General features: G+C 49.7%; 1 protein-coding gene across 4 annotated transcripts in view; it reads right to left on the bottom strand.

Moving 5' to 3' along the window:
• SDR16C5 (short chain dehydrogenase/reductase family 16C member 5) overlaps positions 1 to 18,604 on the bottom strand; it is a 75,988-nt gene that overhangs the window by 8,108 nt on the left and 49,276 nt on the right. For all 4 annotated transcript variants that reach the window (XM_033934185.1, XM_033934183.1, XM_033934182.1 and 1 more), the window contains exon 6: positions 11,207 to 11,332. In XM_033934185.1, the coding sequence (XP_033790076.1) occupies positions 11,207 to 11,332 (126 nt within the window). The remainder of the gene's footprint in view (positions 1 to 11,206; positions 11,333 to 18,604) is intronic.

The following is an 18,604-nucleotide window of genomic DNA, read 5'->3' as shown; positions in this document are numbered from 1 at the left end:
GAGGTGGTAGAAGAGCAACAATGGTAGGCCTAGCAGCAACAAGGGAAAAGGAGAGTGATGGATGCTGAGTGAGGGTACAGGAGAAATGAAAAGTTGGCTAATGGGGGGGTGGTGAAGGAGGGATGCTTGACCGTGGGTGGAGGGAGGGCATGGCTGAAGATTCACTAAGGCAGTGTTTCTCAACCCCTTTGCTAGTCAGGTTTTCAGGATATCCACAATGAATATGCATGAAAGAAATTTGCATATAATTGAGGCAGTGTATGCAAATCAAGTTTATACATATTCATTGTAGATATTCTGAAACCCTGACTGGCAAGGGGGTACTCCAGGTCCGAGTTGAGAAACACTGGGCATACAATACTCTTGGGCTGGCCTTGTTTGAATAAATGCAATGATTTGTTTGTGGCAGCTCTTAATGGCACTCATAAATCTGTCAGAGCAACTGGTAGTGCAATTAAATGTGCCTCAGATCTTGCATCCCACTGGATTGTAGAAAGCACAGTTACTTACCGTAACAGGTGTTATCCAGGGACAGCAGGCAGATATTCTTTACGCATGGGTGACGTCACCGACGGAGCCCTCGGTACGGACCTTTTTAACTAGAAAGTTCTAGTTGGCCGCACCGCGCGTGCGCGAGTGCCTTCCCGCCCGACGGAGGAGTGTGTGGTCCCCAGTTAGGATAAGCCAGCTAAGAAGCCAACCCGGGGAGGAGGGTGGGACGTAAGAATATCTGCCTGCTGTCCCTGGATAACACCTGTTACGGTAAGTAACTGTGCTTTATCCCAGGACAAGCAGGCAGCATATTCTTTACGCATGGGTGACCTCCAAGCTAACAGAGAGGGAGGAGGGATGGTTGGCCATTAGGAAAATAAATTTTGTAACACAGATTGGCCGAAGTGTCCATCCCGTCTGGAGAAGGCATCCAGACAGTAGTGAGTAGTGAACGTGTGAACTGAGGACCAAGTGGCCGCCTTGCAGATTTCCTCGATGGGCGTGGAACGGAGGAAAGCCACAGAAGCAGCCATAGCTCTGACCCTGGGGGCCGTGACAGCACCTTCCAGTGAGATACCGGCCCGAGCATAACAGAACGCAATACAGGCAGCAAGCCAATTGGAAAGCGTCCGTTTGGAGACAGGACGACCTAGACGGTTAGGGTCGAAGGGCAAAAAGAGCTGAGGAGATGAGCGGTGAGCCCTGGTACGGTCAAGGTAGTATGCAAGGGCACGCTTACAATCCAGCGTGTGCAACGCCTGTTCCCCAGGATGAGAATGGGGTTTAGGGAAAAAGACAGGCAACACAATGGACTGATTGAGGTGAAAAGCCGAGACCACCTTGGGGAGGAATTTAGGATGGGTACGCAGAACCACCTTGTCATGGTGAAAAACAGTGAACGGTGGATCGGCGACCAGTGCATGCAGCTCACTAACCCTCCTGGCAGAGGTGATGGCAATGAGGAAAAGCACCTTCCAAGTTAGAAGTTTGAGCGAAGTTGTGGCAAGAGGCTCAAAAGGGGGTTTCATGAGGGCTGATAAAACCACATTCAGGTCCCAGACGACAGGAGGAGGCTTCAGAGGCGGTTTGACATTGAAGAGGCCTCTCATGAACCGGGAAACCAGTGGATGGGCCGTGAGAGGTTTTCCGAGGATAGGCTCATGAAACGCAGTGATGGCACTGAGGTGGACTCTGATGGAGGTAGATTTGAGGCCAGCATTGGACAGAGAGAGCAAATATTCCAGTACAGTTTCCACCGCTAAAGAGGTGGGATCGTGATGACGCCATAGACACCAAGAGGAGAACCTGGTCCACTTCTGATGGTAACATTGGAGGGTGGCCGGTTTCCTGGAGGCGTCCAAAAAGAGACGGACAGGCTGAGACAGATTCTCTGGAGAGGTCAGCCCGAGAGAAACCAAGCTGTCAGGTGGAGCGAAGACAGATTGGGATGTAGTAGAGACTGATGCTGCTGCATAAGCAGAGTAGGAAACACAGGAAGAGGAATGGGCTCCTGGAGCTGAGCTGGAGCAGGAGGGAGAACCAGTGTTGGCGAGGCCACCGAGGAGCGATGAGAATCATGGTGGCCCTGTCCCTGCGGAGTTTGGATAAGGTCCGCAACATCAGAGGAAGTGGAGGAAAGGCATAAAGGAACCGATCTCTCCAGTCGAGCAGGAATGCATCTGGGGCCAGACGATGAGGAGAGAAGAGTCTGGAACAGAACTGGGGCAGCTGATGGTTGTGAGGTGCTGCAAAGAGGTCCACCTGCGGAGTGCCCCAGCGAGCAAAGATGGAGCGGAGTGTTGGAGGGTCCAGAGTCCACTCGTGAGGTTGAAGGATGCGGCTGAGATTGTCGGCCAGGGAGTTTTGTTCGCCCTGGATATAGACAGCCTTGAGGAAGAGATTGCGGGCCGTGGCCCAAGTCCAGATGCTGAGAGCCTCCTGACAAAGGAGGCGCGATCCGGTGCCGCCTTGCTTGTTTATGTAGTACATGGCAACTTGGTTGTCTGTGCACAGGAGAAGAACCTGAGGGTAGAGAAGATGCTGGAAGGCCTTGAGGGCATAGAACATGGCTCTGAGTTCCAGGAAATTGATGTGATGTAGACGCTCCTGCGGGGTCCAAAGTCCCTGGGTGCGCAGATCTACCAGGTGAGCTCCCCATGCATAGGGGGAGGCATCCGTGGTGATGGTCAAGGAGTGAGGGGGCGGATGAAAAAGAAGACCCCTGGAAAGATTTGAGGAGTTCAACCACCATTGCAGAGATTGCTGAAGAGACGATGTCACAGAGATGGGTTGAGAAAGATCCGTAATCTGTGACCATTGGTTGGCTAGCGTCCATTGAGGTGTCCTGAGGTGGAGTCGCGCCAGAGGAAGTACATGGACCGTCGAGGCCATGTGGCCGAGGAGGACCATCATCTGTCGGGCCGGAATGGATTGATGAAGGAGTACCTGACGACAGAGGTGGAGCAGTGTCCGTTGCCGGTCAGAGGGGAGAAACGCCCTCATTAGTGTGGTGTCGAGAACTGCTCCAATGAATTGAAGTCGCTGTGTGGGAAGTAGATGCGACTTGGGGTAGTTGATCTCGAACCCCAGGAGATGGAGGAGAGAGATGGTGTGATGAGTGGCTTGTAGCACAAGTGGAGACATAGGTGCTTTCACCAACCAATCGTCCAAGTAGGGGAACACCTGGAGGTTGTGAGACCTGAGGAAGGCCGCCACCACAATAAGGCACTTGGTGAATACCCTGGGCGATGAAGCGAGGCCAAAGGGTAGCACTTTGTACTGATAGTGGCGGTGTTGCACCTGGAACCGCAGGTAGCGACGTGAATTCGGATTGATTGGGATGTGAGTGTAGGCCTCCTTGAGGTCCAGGGAACATAGCCAGTCGTGTTGAGAAAGAAGAGGGTAAAGCGTGGCAAGGGAGAGCATTCTGAATTTCTCCTTGACGAGATACTTGTTGAGGTCCCTGAGATCGAGAATGGGACGGAGGTCTCCCGTCTTCTTGGGAACCAGGAAGTAGCGGGAGTAGAATCCCAGACCCCTTTGTTCCGGAGGCACTTCTTCAAAGGCATTGAGAAGAAGGAGGGATTGGACCTCCCTCAGGAGGAGGGGGGTTTGGGAGGAGTGAAAAGCAGACTCTACGGGAGGGTTGTCCGGTGGAAGAGTCTGGAAGTTGAGAGAGTAGCCGTGGCGGATGATGTTGAGGACCCACTGGTCCGATGTGATGACCTCCCAACGGCTGAAGAATATGTGGAGACGGCCTCCGATTGGTTGTGGAAGAGGCAATGAAGGTGGAAGACTGGCTATGCCCTGGAGAGAAGAGTCAAAAGGGCTGAGAAGGCTTTGCAGGTTGAAGAGGCTTGTTGGGTTGATTGGACTGAGAACGAGCCTGGGCATGGTGTTGTTGCTGACGGGGCCGCCGAGGTTGTTGAGAAGGCGGATTGAGTGGCCTGGCTGAGAACCTGCGCTGATAGGAGGATTGAGGTCTGTAAGGTCGGGCAGGTGGAGCCTTTTTCTTCGGTTTAATCAGGGTGTCCCACCTGGTTTCATGTGCCGAGAGTTTCTGGGTGGTGGAATCCAGGGACTCTCCAAAAAGTTCATCCCCGAGACAGGGGGCGTTGGCCAGACGATCTTGGTGGTTAATGTCCAAATCTGATACTCTCAGCCAGGCCAGGCGGCGCATGGCGACAGCCATGGCAGAGGCACGGGAGGTCAGCTCGAAGGAATCGTAGATAGAGCGGACCATAAATTTTCTCAGCTGAAGGAGACCAGAGATATGTTGTTGGAAAAGTGGAATCTTCCTCTCCGGAAGATACTTTTGGAGGGCGGACAGCTGTTGAACCAAGTGTTTCATGTAAAATGAAAAATGGAAGGAATAATTGTTCGCCCTGTTGGCCAGCATGGCATTCTGATAGAGCCTCTTGCCAAACTTGTCCATGGTTTTGCCCTCTCTGCCAGGAGGGGTGGAGGCATAGACACTGGAGCCCTGAGTTTTCTTCAAGGTGGATTCAACTAGAAGAGACTCATGGGGCAATTGGGACTTATCGAACCCGGGAATTGGGATAACTCGGTAGAGGTTATCCAACTTGCGGGGGGCCCCAGGTACTGTAAGAGGGTTCTCCCAATTTTTGTAAAAAGTCTCCCGTAGGATGTCATGTACGGGCAATTTGAGAAACTCCTTAGGTGGTTGCTCAAAATCCAGAGCTTCCAGAAAGGCTTGGGATTTTTTGGAGTCTGACTCCAGAGGGAGAGATAAAGCTGCTGACATCTCCCTAAGGAACTTTGAGAAGGAGGATTGCTCTGGCTTGGAGGTGGTATCGGGTGCTGAGGGGTCCTCATCGGATGAGGAGAGATCCTCCTCGGTACCGGGGGGGGACTCTTCCCATAAGTCCGGGTCCCGGACCTCCGGGTGCGTATGCCGAGACACCGGGGTGGAAGGCTCGGTATGGTGGGTCTTAGATAAAGATTTTCCAGAGCGCACCGAAACGGTACCGGGAGAGGAAGACCGGCGTCGATCCCGGTCCCGGGAAGAATGGTGCCCCGCCCGGTCCCGAGGCGGATCCGCAGTGGTATGAGAATGAACCACAGGATGGGCGTGAAGTTGCTCAGCCGAAAGAATCGGCATGGAGGTATTGATTGGTACCGATGGGGTGGATACCGGGTGCTCGGTACTGGGCTCGGGCCGGTCTGGTACCGAAAGGAGCGGTGCCAGGATAGTAGGCAACAGGTGCTGGAGTTGATGCTGCAGCTGTTCCTGGAGTTGAGTTTGGAGGATGGCCGCAATGCGGTCATCCAGGGGTGGCACCGGAACCGCTTTCTTTATTTTCGGTTCCTTAGGTGCCGCTCCACGCCCCGGCGATGAGGAGGCCGATGACGAGGCACTCACCGAAATTGGGGCGGAGCGTTTTCGGGGTCGGCGTGAAGCCGGCAAGGTCGGTGCCGCCACTGTGGCTGGCGGGCGCTCGAGGGAAGAGGAAGGCTTCTTAGCCGGCTTACCTGGCGCCAGCGGCGCCGATGTCGGGTCGGGCGGTGTCGAAGTAGGCGGTGTCGATTTCGATGGTACCGCTGTCGATGCCGAGGAGTCCATCGTCGACCCGGTGCCGAACAAAATGTTTTGTTGAATTTGGCGATTCTTGAGTGTTCGCTTTTTAAGAGTGGCACAGCGGGTGCAGGAGTCCGCCCGATGCTCCGGACCCAAACACTGCAAACACCAATTGTGTGGGTCAGTGAGGGAGATCGGGCGTGCACACCGCTGGCACTTCTTAAAACCGGGCTGCGGGGGCATGAATGGGAATACGGCCTCCGCAAAATCAAACCCCGAGGCCTGTATAATGGCAACAGGCCCCGCCGGGGCAAAGACGAAAAAAGGAAAGAAATTAAAGATTTTTTTTTTTTTTTTTTGACAAATCAAAAGAAAAGATAACCCGAAGGTAAAATGAAAATAAAAAGGGAAAAATTTCGTGAGCGGGAAGGCAAAAAAGTTAGTTCAACGGCCGTTGAAAAAACACGCGTCTTCTTCGCTCCGCGGAAACGAAGAAACTGGGGACCACGCACTCCTCCGTCGGGCGGGAAGGCACTCGCGCACGCGCAGTGCGGCCAACTAGAACTTTCTAGTTAAAAAGGTCCGTACCGAGGGCTCCGTCGGTGACGTCACCCATGCGTAAAGAATATGCTGCCTGCTTGTCCTGGGATAAAGTTCATTATGAAAAGTCTGGGAATTTCTAGATGCTTTAACTCCTATTACGATACAGCAAACCAAATGTCAATCCCTGTGGTTGAACGCCAAGATACAAATCAGCGAGTCTAAAATTCTCTGGAAACATTGGTTACAGGCAGGCATATGTACTTTAGATGATGTAATTTCAAATGGGAAAATGGTAAATTTATTACAATTGCAACAATCATTTGGCATATCAAAATCGCAAGGTTAAAAATGGTTGCAGTTGAATAAGGCCATTCAGAAGGGGTTCCCTGACTGGCACAACTTAAAAAATCAGTATAACTTGCCGGGTCTATGTTTACAAACAGATTTTCAAGGGCATCAGGCCACTAAGTGGTACAAATTAATATCTGAATATTTGGCAAAAAAACCCTAAAACAAGCTTAAAAGACATTTGGAGTATAGAAACAAAGCAGCATATTTCTGCTATACAATGGCCACAGATTTGGACTTGGAGAATGAGATGTAGAGCGTCAGCATCTATGAGAAAAACTTGGTTCTTTTTGTTATATAGAATTTTTTGGACCCCAGTTCGTTTACAAAAGTTGGATAGTTCAAAGTCTAATAGATGTTGGCACTGTCATCTTGATGTAGGGACACTGGTTCACTTGTTATTTTATTGTCTCTCGATACTAAATTTTTAGAAATCAATATAGGGGAAAATTAATAAAGTACTCAGTGTCTTTATGCCATTGACTCACGATGTGATTTTATTTGGAACACTATTGAGACCTAAGCAGTGGCGTACCTAGGGTATGTGGCACCTGGGGTCCATCATTTTTTGACACCCCCCATGTAAAAAAATATTTTTTGCAATGACCATGAAACGGAATAAATGGTCAGAATAAAAAACAGGCAGTGAAAATTTTTTTTTTATTGAACCTCATATATTACATTAAATGCAGCGCTGTTACAAACATTCTGAAGGTCAATGCTAAGGTTAACAAAGTTTCCTTCCTTGGACCACAAGGAGATACTGACAAACCACTGGAAGAGATCCCAAAACAACTACCCAGGCACAACACCCAAAGACCTAATCAGTGTGTGAACCAGTTGAGTGGAGTGGACTAACTGGGGGGTGGAAATGGGCCCGAAGTTTGCTCAGCAGAATTTCCCAGACCACCTCTTCCTCTCAACACATTGACACGCTGCCACCACCACCACTAGGAACAACTCACCGGGTAGGCCAGCAATGCTATAAACTTTATAAAACACATTATTATATTTTCTTATAAAGCACATATTTTAACTGAACTCTCTGACATTTTCAGCCTTTCCATTCACAAAAATAGAAGGAAGAAAAGTTCCCATTTCCTGCTGTCTCATGTCCCCGGCCTATACAATATTTTTCTTCTGCAGACCCTTCAAAAGTCTGACCAAATCCTCGTTTCACTTGCATTATAAAGTATTGAGGATGCCATCTCTCCCCAATCCCAGGTCCTAAAGTCTAAGACAGTAACCATTATTCCAAACATAACATAACATAAATTATGTCTGAATTGTTATGACATCAGAAGTACATATGGAGTAGTTGCAGTTGATGCTTGGGACAATTCTGATTGTGTTAGTTCGGTTTTATGTGTTTTTTGAATAGAAGGGTTTTATTTCTTTTTTGAAGGTTTTGTAGTCTGTGGTCGAGGTCAATAGGTTGTAGAGCTGGGGGTCGAGTGTTGCAGCTCGAATGACTAGGAGGTTGTCAAACAGTTTTTTTCTTTTGATGCTTTTGGTTGGAGGGTGTGTGAATGGTACGCGAGTTCTCCTATGTCTGGTTGAGGTGGATTGAATTATTTAGCTGAAGAAATTAGTACCCCCCCCCCATTCCACACACATTAATTCTCTGCCATTTTTGTTCCCATTATAAAAAACACTGATAAGTTCCCAGAAAAAAAATACATTAAAATAAGAAGTGAAAATAAAGGCCCCTACAGATGAGAACATAACATAAGAATAGCCTAACTGGGTCAGACCAATGGTCCATCATGTCCAATAGCCCATTCTCATGGTAGCCAATCCAGGTCACTAATACCTGGTCAAAATCCAAAGAGTAGCAACATTTCATGCTACCGATCCAGGGCAAGCAGACACTTCCCCCATGTCTTAATAACAGACTATGGACTTTTCCTCCAGGAATTTGTCCAAACCTTTCTTAAAACCAGCAACGCTATCTGCTTTTACCATAACTTCTGGCCACTTCATTTTTAAGTTTAGATCTTTCCTTCCAAACAGAGACCTTGCTAGATGTCAAATACAGCACAAGGTAACTTCACACGGACTTAGCTGTGCAGGAAATGTGAATCTCCTCATACACCCACCATATAGTGCAAAAATGTGCAAAGGTCTGGTTTTTTCTTTCGATCATTACATAGCCTAATGCCACACAAGCAGCGCTGTTATAAACATATTCTGAAGGTCAATGCTAAGGTTAACAAAGTTTCCTTCCTTCAACCACAAGGAGATACTGACAAACTACTGGAAGAGATTCCAAAACAACTACCCAGGCACAACACCCAAAGACCCACTCAGTGTGTGAACCAGTTGAGTGGAATGGACTAACTAGGGGGTGGAAATTGGCCCGGAGTTTGCTCAGCAGAATTTCCCAAACCACCTCTTCCTCTCAACACATTAACACGCTGCCACCACCACTAGGAACACCTCACCGGGTAGGCCAGCAAGGCTTATAAATTTTATAAAACACATTATTATATTTTCTTATAAAGCACATATTTTAACTGAACTCTGACATCCTCAGCCTTTCCATTCACAAAAATAGAAGGAAGAAAAGTTCCCATTTCCTGCTGTCTCATGTCCCCGGCCTATACAATATTTTTCTTCTGCAGACCCTTCAAAAATCTAACCAAATCCTTGTTTCACTTGCATTATAAAGTACTGAGGATGCCATCTCTCCCCAATCCCAGGCCCTAAAGTCTACGACAGTATCACAAACTAGTGCTGCCAGATTCAGGAAAAAATTTTTCGATTCAGCCTATTGAATTGGTTTATCGATTCGATTTTCCTGCCCAATTGGGTGTTTTTTTCAAACATCCTGGTGGGTTTATTTTATAGCTTTTTCACTTCCCTTTGGCTTCTCCTAACCACACTGGTGCTGTGGTGTAAATAAAATAAAGAAACATAAAGGACTTTTCCTCTCTCTGTTAAATCCTAGCTCACGTTTGCGGTCTAACACCAGCTCTGGCAGGATTCACATTTCAAATCTGACATATTGTAATCACAAAACAGAAAAAAAAAATTAGTTTTTCTACCTTTTGTTTGGTTATTTTTCAAATCTTGTTGGTCCAAGGCTCTGGTTGTCTTCTGATAACTTGCTTTCCAGTATCTCCTTCTTCTTTCTCCGTGCTAACCATCCATCTTCCATCTCTGTCCTCCCCTTCTGTTTCCCTTCCTTCCCCTGTATAGCATCTTTCCTTTTTTTCGTCTCCCTCCACAGATCCATCTTTTCTTAACTACCCTTTCATCCAGCATCTCTCCCTCCTTCCCCACCACCCCAGGGTCTACCATCTCTCTCTTTCTTTTCCCAACTACCCTCCTAACCAGTATCTCTATTCTCCTCTCCACAACATCCCTTGTGTCCAACTTTTCTCCCTTTCTGTTCCTACCCTCCCTAAAACCGATGGTCCATCATCTCTCTCCCTCTCCTCTATTTTCAGACCCATTATTTCTTCCCACCCAAAGTCCGGCATATGCATGTCTCTTTGAACCCCTCCTCCTTCCCTCCGTGTACTTCTACACCAAGGCCCCCCTCCCCTGAAGGCCTGTACCCCCCCTCAAAAGTCTGCATCCCACCCCTGAAGGCCTCTCCTCCCCTTTAAGGCCTGCACCCCCCCCCCCGAATGCCTGTCCCCCCCTTGAAGGCCTGCCTGCCTGTTCCCCTTGAAGACCTGCCTGTTCCCCCCCCTTGAAGGCTTGCCTGTCCCCCCCCCCCTTTGAAGGCCTGCCTGCCTGTCCCTCCCTTGAAGGCCTGCCTGCCTGTCCCTCCCTTGAAGGCCTGTCCCCCTGAAGGCCTGTCTCCCTCCCCCCCAAGGCCTGCCTGCCCGCCCGTCTGCCCCACCCTGAAGGACTGCTGCCCCCCCTCCGAAGGACCACTCGCCCCCACCACCTCGAAGGACCGCTCATCTGCCCAGCTTCCCCGCACCATTTACCTGAAGCAGCCTGCAGCAAGATCGCGATGCCAGCGATCTTTGCGCTGCTTCGGCTCTGTTTCCTCCGCCGCAGTCCTGCCCCTCCTCTGACGTCAGAGGAGGGGCGGGACTGCGGCGGAGGAAACAGAGCTGAAGCAGCGCAAAGATTGCTGGCATCGCGATCTTGCTGCAGGCTGCTTCAGGTAAATGGTGCGGGGAGGCTGAGGGGGGAGGAATCCAGTCACGAGACGTCGGGGGCTGAACCGGTCGCAGGGGGGGAACCGGACCGGGAGCACCCCCTCAGGGCTTGCACCCGGGGCGGACCGCCCCCCCCCGCCCATTAGTATGCCACTGGACCTAAGAATCCACTTGACACATATAAAAGTAGACTTCTGATTATGATGGGGGTCGCTATGCAAATGATAACTAGGAACTGGAAAAATTATTTTGGGTTAAACCTTTCTTTTTGGTGGGAATAATTGTGTTTGTATTACAGATATGAGAGAATGAATGCAGAACAGGTGGGAAACAATAAAAAGTTTAAAGAAATATGGGGTCCGTTGGAAACATTTATTAAATTGAAGGTTGATTAAATTGGTAAGATCCTTAATTCCCAGAATTTTCCACACATATCCAGATAAGAGAGGGAGGGTAAGGGAGGGGGGAGGGTATTTTGTTTTAATATTGTTTAATTTTAAGTGCTGTTAATTGTTGTATCTATGCATATTTGTTTGCACTTTTTGTAAGTCTTGAAAATTAACAAAATTAAAAAAAAAAAGAAAAAGAAAGAAAAGCAGAAGAGATAGATCATCATAGACTGTAAGCATTCAACTGGCAAAAATCTGGATTAATATTTACTTACTTTCTCATAGCAAATACAAAATACAGGCTACGAGGCATCACCAAAAACACCTGCTCTTTAAGAATAGCATCCATGATCTTCCTGGCTGCATAATCGCTCTCCAAAATAGGCAAAAGATTTGGCCACCTAAAGATGCAAATACAAATTGCTAAAACCACAATGCTTAGTACTGACACTCTGTAAAAGTTTCTTATATGAGGACGCATGTGAGACATAGATAGGATAATTCATCTATCATTAATGCTTATAGCAATGTTACTTACCGTAACAGTTGTTATCCAGGGACAGCAGGCAGCTATTCTCACTAGTGGGTGATGTCATCAGACAGAGCCCCGGTACGGACGTCTCACAAGCACGTGTTGCTTGTAGAAACTTAAAGTTTCTAGATGCCCGCACCGCGCATGCGCCGGTGCCTTCCTACCCGGAGATCCGGGCGTGTCTCCTCAGTTCAGGTAGCTAGCCTGAGAAGCCAACCCAGGGGAGGTGGGTGGGACGTGAGAATAGCTGCCTGCTGTCCCTGGATAACAACTGTTACGGTAAGTAACATTGCTTTATCCCAGGACAAGCAGGCAGGTATTCTCACTAGTGGGTGACCTCCAAGCTAACCTCAGTGGGATGGAGGGGGAGTTGGCGACTTAAGAGAATAAGTTTTTCAATACTGTTTGGCCAAACTGTCCATCCCGTCTGGAGAGGGTATCCAGACAATAATGTGAGGTGAATGTGTGAACCGAGGACCAGGTGGCAGCCTTGCAAATTTCCTCGATTGGTGTTGATCTGAGGAATGCTATTGAGGCTGCCATTGCTCTGACCTTATGGGCTGTGACCTTACAAGGAAGTGATAATCCAGCCTGGGCATAGCAGAAAGAGATACAAGCCGCCATCCAGTTAGAGATGGTGCGCTTTGATACGGGTCTTCCCAACTTGTTAGGATCGAAGGAGACAAAAAGTTGAGGAGTGGTTCTGTGTGGCTTGGTGCGATCCAGGTAGAAAGCCAAGGCACGTTTACAGTCTAGAGTGTGAAGGGCCGATTCTCCGTGGTGAGAATGAGGCTTAGGGAAGAATACTGGAAGTACAATGGATTGGTTGAGATGAAACTCGGAGACCACCTTAGGCAGGAATTTCGGGTGAGTGCGGAGGACCACCTTGTCATGGTGGAATACTGTGAATGGTGGGTCCGCCATCAATGCCTGGAGTTCGCTGACTCTGCGAGCGGACGTAAGGGCTACAAGGAAAAGCACTTTCCAGGTGAGATACTTCAGAGGGGCCCTGTTGAGTGGTTCAAACGGGGGCTTCATGAGGTGGGAAAGGACTACATTGAGGTCCCAAACCACTGGGGGTGGTTTGAGAGGAGGGTTAACATGGAAGAGTCCTTTCATAAATCTGGCGACCACCGGATGGGCCGAGAGGGGTTTCCCTTGTAGAGGCTGGTGGAACGCCGCAATAGCGCTCAGGTGGACTCGTATGGATGTGGACTTGAGCCCAGATTGAGATAGGTGTAGGAGATAGTCCAGCACGGAGGATAAGGAAGCTCGCTGAGGTTCCTTTGACTTAGAAACACACCATGAGGAGAATCTGGTCCATTTCTGGGAGTAGCATTGTCGAGTGGCGGGCTTCCTGGAAGCTTCCAATACCTCCCTCACTTCTTGTGAGAATTGGTGAGGGGTTACGTTGAGAGGAATCAAGCTGTCAGGTGGAGAGACTGCAGGTTGGGATGAAGTAGTGATCCTTGATGTTGAGTAAGTAGAGAAGGAAACACTGGAAGTGGTACTGGTTCCCTGCTGCTGAGTTGAAGTAGGAGGGAGAACCAAGGTTGTCTGGGCCACCGAGGAGCTATTAGAATCATGGTGGCCCGTTCGAGTTTCAGCTTGACCAGAGTCTTCTGGATCAGCGGGAATGGTGGGAACGCATATAGAAATCGTTTCCCCCAGTTCAGTAGAAAAGCATCTGCCTCGAGGCGATGAGGGGTGTAGATCCTGGAGCAAAACTGAGGCAGTTTGGCGTTGTGGGGAGCCGCAAAGAGGTCTATCTGAGGCGTCCCCCATTGCGTGAAGATTTGGTGAAGGGGGTTGGAATGGAGAGTCCATTCGTGCGGTTGTAGCAGACGGCTTAGTTTGTCTGCTAAGACGTTGTTCTCCCCCTGGATGTATACCGCTCTGAGTAGGGCGTTGTGGCGCACCGCCCAGTCCCAGACTCGTAGAGCTTCCTGGCAAAGGAGGGACGAGCCCGTGCCCCCTTGCTTGTTGATGTAATACATGGCAGCCTGATTGTCTGTGCGAATGAGGATTACCATGTCGTGAAGTAGATGTTGGAAAGCTTGGAGCGCATTGAAGATGGCTCTGAGTTCCAGTAGATTGATTTGGTGTAGTCTTTCCGCACTGGTCCAGAATCCTTGGGTGCGGAGACCCTCCAGGTGGGCCCCCCATGCGTAATTCGACGAATCGGTTGTGAGAACTTTCTGATGGGGGGGAGAGTGCATCAGCAAACCTCTGGATAGATTCGAAGAGGTCATCCACCAAAGTAGAGACTGCCGAAGAGCAGGTGTGACTACGATGCGTTTGGATAGTGGATCGGATGTCTGATTCCACTGTGATGCCAGGGTCCACTGGGGGATCCTGAGGTGGAGTCTGGCAAAGGGTGTCACGTGTACTTTGGAGGCCATATGGCCCAGGAGCACCATCAGTTGTCTCGCCGGTATGGTTTGGTGAGTGACCACCGACTGGCAGAGATGAAGAAGAGACTCCATGCGTTGCCGGGGCAGGAATGCTCGGAGTCGGGTGGTGTCCAGGACCGCTCCGATGAAGGGGAGGGACTGGGTGGGTTGTAGATGGGACTTGGAGAAGTTGATCTCGAAGCCCAAATTCTGGAGGAAGTAGGTTGTAGCCAAGGCCGCCGAAGTGACCTCTGGGGCTGACGGGGCCTTGATGAGCCAGTCGTCGAGGTATGGAAAGACCTGTAGACCCCTGTCCCGGAGTGCTGCGGCCACTACCACCAGGCACTTTGTGAAGACTCTGGGGGACGAAGATAGGCCGAATGGTAGCACTCGATACTGTAGGTGCAGATTTCCCACCCGAAATCTGAGGAACTTTCGGGAGGCCGGGTGAATGGGGATGTGAGTGTAGGCCTCCTTGAGATCCAGGGAGCATAACCAGTCGTTCTGCTCGAGGAGGGGGTATAGAGAAGCCAAAGTCAACATGCGAAACTTCTCTTTGACCAGGAACTTGTTGAGGGCCCGAAGGTCTAAAATGGGTCGCAGGTCGCCCGTTTTCTTCGGGACGAGGAAGTACCGGGAGTAAAACCCTCGGTTCAATTGGTCTGACGGGACCGTCTCGACAGCCCGAAGCTGAAGTAAGGTTTGGACTTCCTGAAGAAGAAGGGCGGTCTGCGTCGAGCTTGAAGGATACTCTCTTGGAGGATGGTCCGGGGGGACCCGGTGGAATTGAAGAGAGTATCCTTCTCTTATGATGGAGAGGACCCATAGGTCCGTGGTTATGGCCTCCCATCGGTGGTAAAAAAGATGGAGGCGGCCCCCTATGGGAGAGGCCGAGGTTATGCTCCCGGGAGGGGCGTCAAAAGGGCTGGGGAGCCTTAGGTACAGCCGGTGGCTGAAGTTTTTGCTGAGACTTCTGGGGGGGTTGTCTCTTCGCAGGCTGTCTCGCAGCGGGCGTTTGTCTGGGCATGTAACGCCGCTGGTAAATCAGGGGTGGCCTGGAAGGTCGAGACTGTTGAGGTTTGGGTTTGGGCCGTAGGATGGATTGAAAGGATTTTTCATGATCCGACAGCTTCTTGGTAACAGTTTCGATAGACTCATCGAACAGGTCAGCTCCAGCACATGGTAAGTTGGCGAGTCTGTCCTGTAGGTTGGGATCCATATCGATAGTACGGAGCCATGCCAGGCGACGCATAGCTACCGCGCTTGCGGCGGCACGTGCCGAGAGTTCGAATGCATCGAAGGAGGATTGCATCAGCTGGAGTCGTAGTTGGGAGAGGGAGGCTACCACTTCCTCGAACTCGAATCGAGCTTGGTTGTCTATGAACGGAGTGAACTTGCGGAGTACCGGCAAGAAGAACTCCAGATAGGAAGAGAAAAAGAAGTTGTAGTTTAGCACCCGTGACGCCATCATGGAGTTTTGGTAGAATTTTCTACCAAATTTGTCCATCGTTCTTCCCTCTCGGCCCGGCGGTACAGAGGCGTAGACCTGGGAGGGATGAGAGCGTTTAAGGGAGGACTCGACCAGTAGGGATTGGTGGGAGAGTTGGGGGCCCTCGAACCCTTTATGGTGCACGATGCGGTATCGAGCATCGAGTTTGCTGGGGATCGCCGGTATGGAATACGGCGTTTCGAAGCACTGCATGAAGGTCTGGTCCAGTAATTTATGCAAGGGGAGCCGAAGCGACTCCGTTGGAGGGTTAGGTAAGTGCATGGTGTCCAGATACTCTTTGGAGTATCTGGAGCCCGTGTCAAGGGTCACATCCAGATCATCCGCCATTTGTCGGAGGAATGATGAGAAGGACAATTGTTCCGCCAGCGTCGGTCTGTGGGACGGGCTGGAGGAGGATGAGGCCTCCAGGTCCGTGGACATCGGGGAGTGACAAGGAGAATCGGGCACCGGTGTCTCCTCGTACTCCGGGCCCCTCGGAGGGGACACCTCTGATGAGGAATATCCCCTACATTGCAGTTTTTTCTGCGGTGACACCTCCGAATGGCGTGAGGAGTGCCAGGATGAGTGTCTCGATCGGTGCCCGTCTCGGTGACGGGACGGGGATCGGGATCGTCTGTGCATCACATGGTCTCCCGAGGCCCCCAAGTGGATAGGGCTGGAAGCGGTGGATCGCAACTGGGTTTGCGATGCGGGTTCTTGCGATGCTACCCAAGTCTGGTAAGGAGTACGGAAGAACTCTTCCTGACTATGCCCAGGGTTTCGAGTATCGAGCGGAGGTCTGGTCCCATGTTGGCGCGGAGGCGTAATGGGTTCTAATGGCGGCATATCGGTAAGCGAGGCTTGCCGCGTGGGCATCGCCGCCCTCCCCCGTTCGTCCTCGTCGGTTGTCGAGGTCGAACGGTGTGGGGGAGGGGGAGGGGGCGGACCGCCCCTTTGGATCGGTACCGGGAGGTCACCCTGTATGGCAGCGATGAGCCCGGGTCCGATGGTCTGCATGAGCTCAACGAATTGAGCTTCCAGCACGGACCGTAGCGAAGCCGATAGGGAGGGATCCGCACCGAAAGGGGGTCCTCCTGCACGGACATCGCGCTCCTTCGAGGTCGAGTGCTTCTGCTTAGTAGCTTTCGGCACTTTGATGACCATTGGTGGCACTGTGGAAGGAAGAGGTACCTGAATCGAGGAGACCGGGGCAGGCACCGACGTCGAGCTCGTGGATGGTGTCGGGGTGAGCGATGCCGGTTTCACCACACTCGATGCAGGGGTGGTCGATGCCGGTTTCGCCCGAACCGGGGAGGTATCAGATGAAGTGGAGGCTGTGGGATCCTTAGCTGCGTCCATCTTGAACATCGATTCCCACAATAGGCAATGCCGCTTGAATGAGCGTGCCGTAAGGGTAGAGCAAGGCCCGCACGATTTCGGGATGTGGTCAGGGCCCAAACACTGCAAACAGCGCCAGTGAGGGTCCGTGAGTGAAATCGCGCGTTGGCACTTGCTGCACTTTTTAAACCCGGTGATTGGCCGGGACATAGGCCGGAAAATCTCCGCCGCGAGGTCGAAGCCAGTGGGCCTGAGCCACGTGGCCGGCCCGTTCGACCCGCCGGAGGAAATAATCTTCTTCTTTTTTTTTGAAAAAGAAAAGAACTGTTAACTGTAATTAAAAGAAAACGAAAACGCGGACAAGGAAGGCAAATTTAACTGAATTCAGCTAGCGCATGAAGAAGTTGAACTTCTCAGCTCCGCGGAAAAGAAAGAACTGAGGAGACACGCCCGGATCTCCGGGTAGGAAGGCACCGGCGCATGCGCGGTGCGGGCATCTAGAAACTTTAAGTTTCTACAAGCAACACATGCTTGTGAGACGTCCGTACCGGGGCTCTGTCTGATGACATCACCCACTAGTGAGAATACCTGCCTGCTTGTCCTGGGATAAGCTCCAATTCCTAATTTTAATTAGACCTTATGTATAGGTCGCAATTTCCCTTTAGGCTTAGCCATATTTTTAAAATTATTCTTTGTTACCCTCCAGATATTTTTTTTCCCTAAATGCACTTTTATTTTCTTTAAAGATTGTAGTTCATCCCTCTCTCCTTTTGTATCAGTAATTATTTGTACGTTACATTGTACGTTTATTTGTATAAAATTGTTTCATTTTTTGTCTCCTAATTTTAAATGGTCATATGCATTGAAGTACTTGACATTGCATGTACAACAAACTTTTAGTAAACTTGAAACTTGAATAAACTCGTAATTCAAAGATTTACTCTATCAACACAAGAGGCAGGTGTGATCCATAGCCTGTCTGCTGCCACTACTTTTAGTCCCTGCGTTGCTTTTAAATTCGTGTGCTACTACTGCTCGTCTGCTTCCACTCCCTTTTTAAATTCATGTGATTATGCTTCCTTTTAATTCAGTGAGTTTTATGATCAATGCATGGGTTTTAAGTGCTGATTTTCAAGCCCGGATTCCATTTCTGACTTCATTTGCTTGAAATAGTTATAGGGCTCCTTTTACAAAGCCGCGCTAGCGGTTTTAACGCACGCACCAGATTAGCGCATGCCAGCCGGAAATCTACCGCCTGCTCCAAAGGAGGCAGTAGCGGCTAGTGCGTGCGACAATTTAGCGCACGCTATTCCCCGCGTTAAGGCTCTAGCGTGACTTTGTAAAAGGAGCCCATAGTGCGTCAGGAGTCCTTTCCTCCACAGAGGGGAAGCATGGCCTTTAGAATCCCCTTTAGGTATGTAATTGTACAACATGATTCACTCTGTTTTGTAATTAAGATACTGAGCGCTTTATAATGTAAGATACACGGAGAAGCTGCTTTTAAAAATCTGCGTGCCTATGATTTTGTTTTTTTTATTATGTAATTTGATGGGGTATTTTAGATGTTTATATTTCAAATATGTAATGTAATTTGTAATGTAATTTATTTCTTATATACCGCTACATCCGTTAAGTTCTAAGCGGTTTACAGAAAATATACATTAAAATTAAAAATAAGAAAATAATAAAGGTACTTAAAAAAATTCCCTTTCTGTCCCGAAGGCTCACAATCTAACTAAAGTACCTGTATATATACCTGTATAACTAAAGTACTAAAATATATTTTATTGAGCTCAACAAAAACATCAAACAAGAAACCAATCAAGTACAAACAAGCTCAGCATTTTGAAAACCAATATCCGTCCCTACAAATAAGAAAACCCTATCCCAACACAACCCACCCCAAAATAAATACCCCCAC

This window comes from Geotrypetes seraphini, chromosome 2, assembly GCF_902459505.1.
Source record: "Geotrypetes seraphini chromosome 2, aGeoSer1.1, whole genome shotgun sequence".
NCBI lineage: Eukaryota > Metazoa > Chordata > Amphibia > Gymnophiona > Dermophiidae > Geotrypetes > Geotrypetes seraphini.
This window is presented reverse-complemented; position numbering and strand designations above follow the sequence as displayed.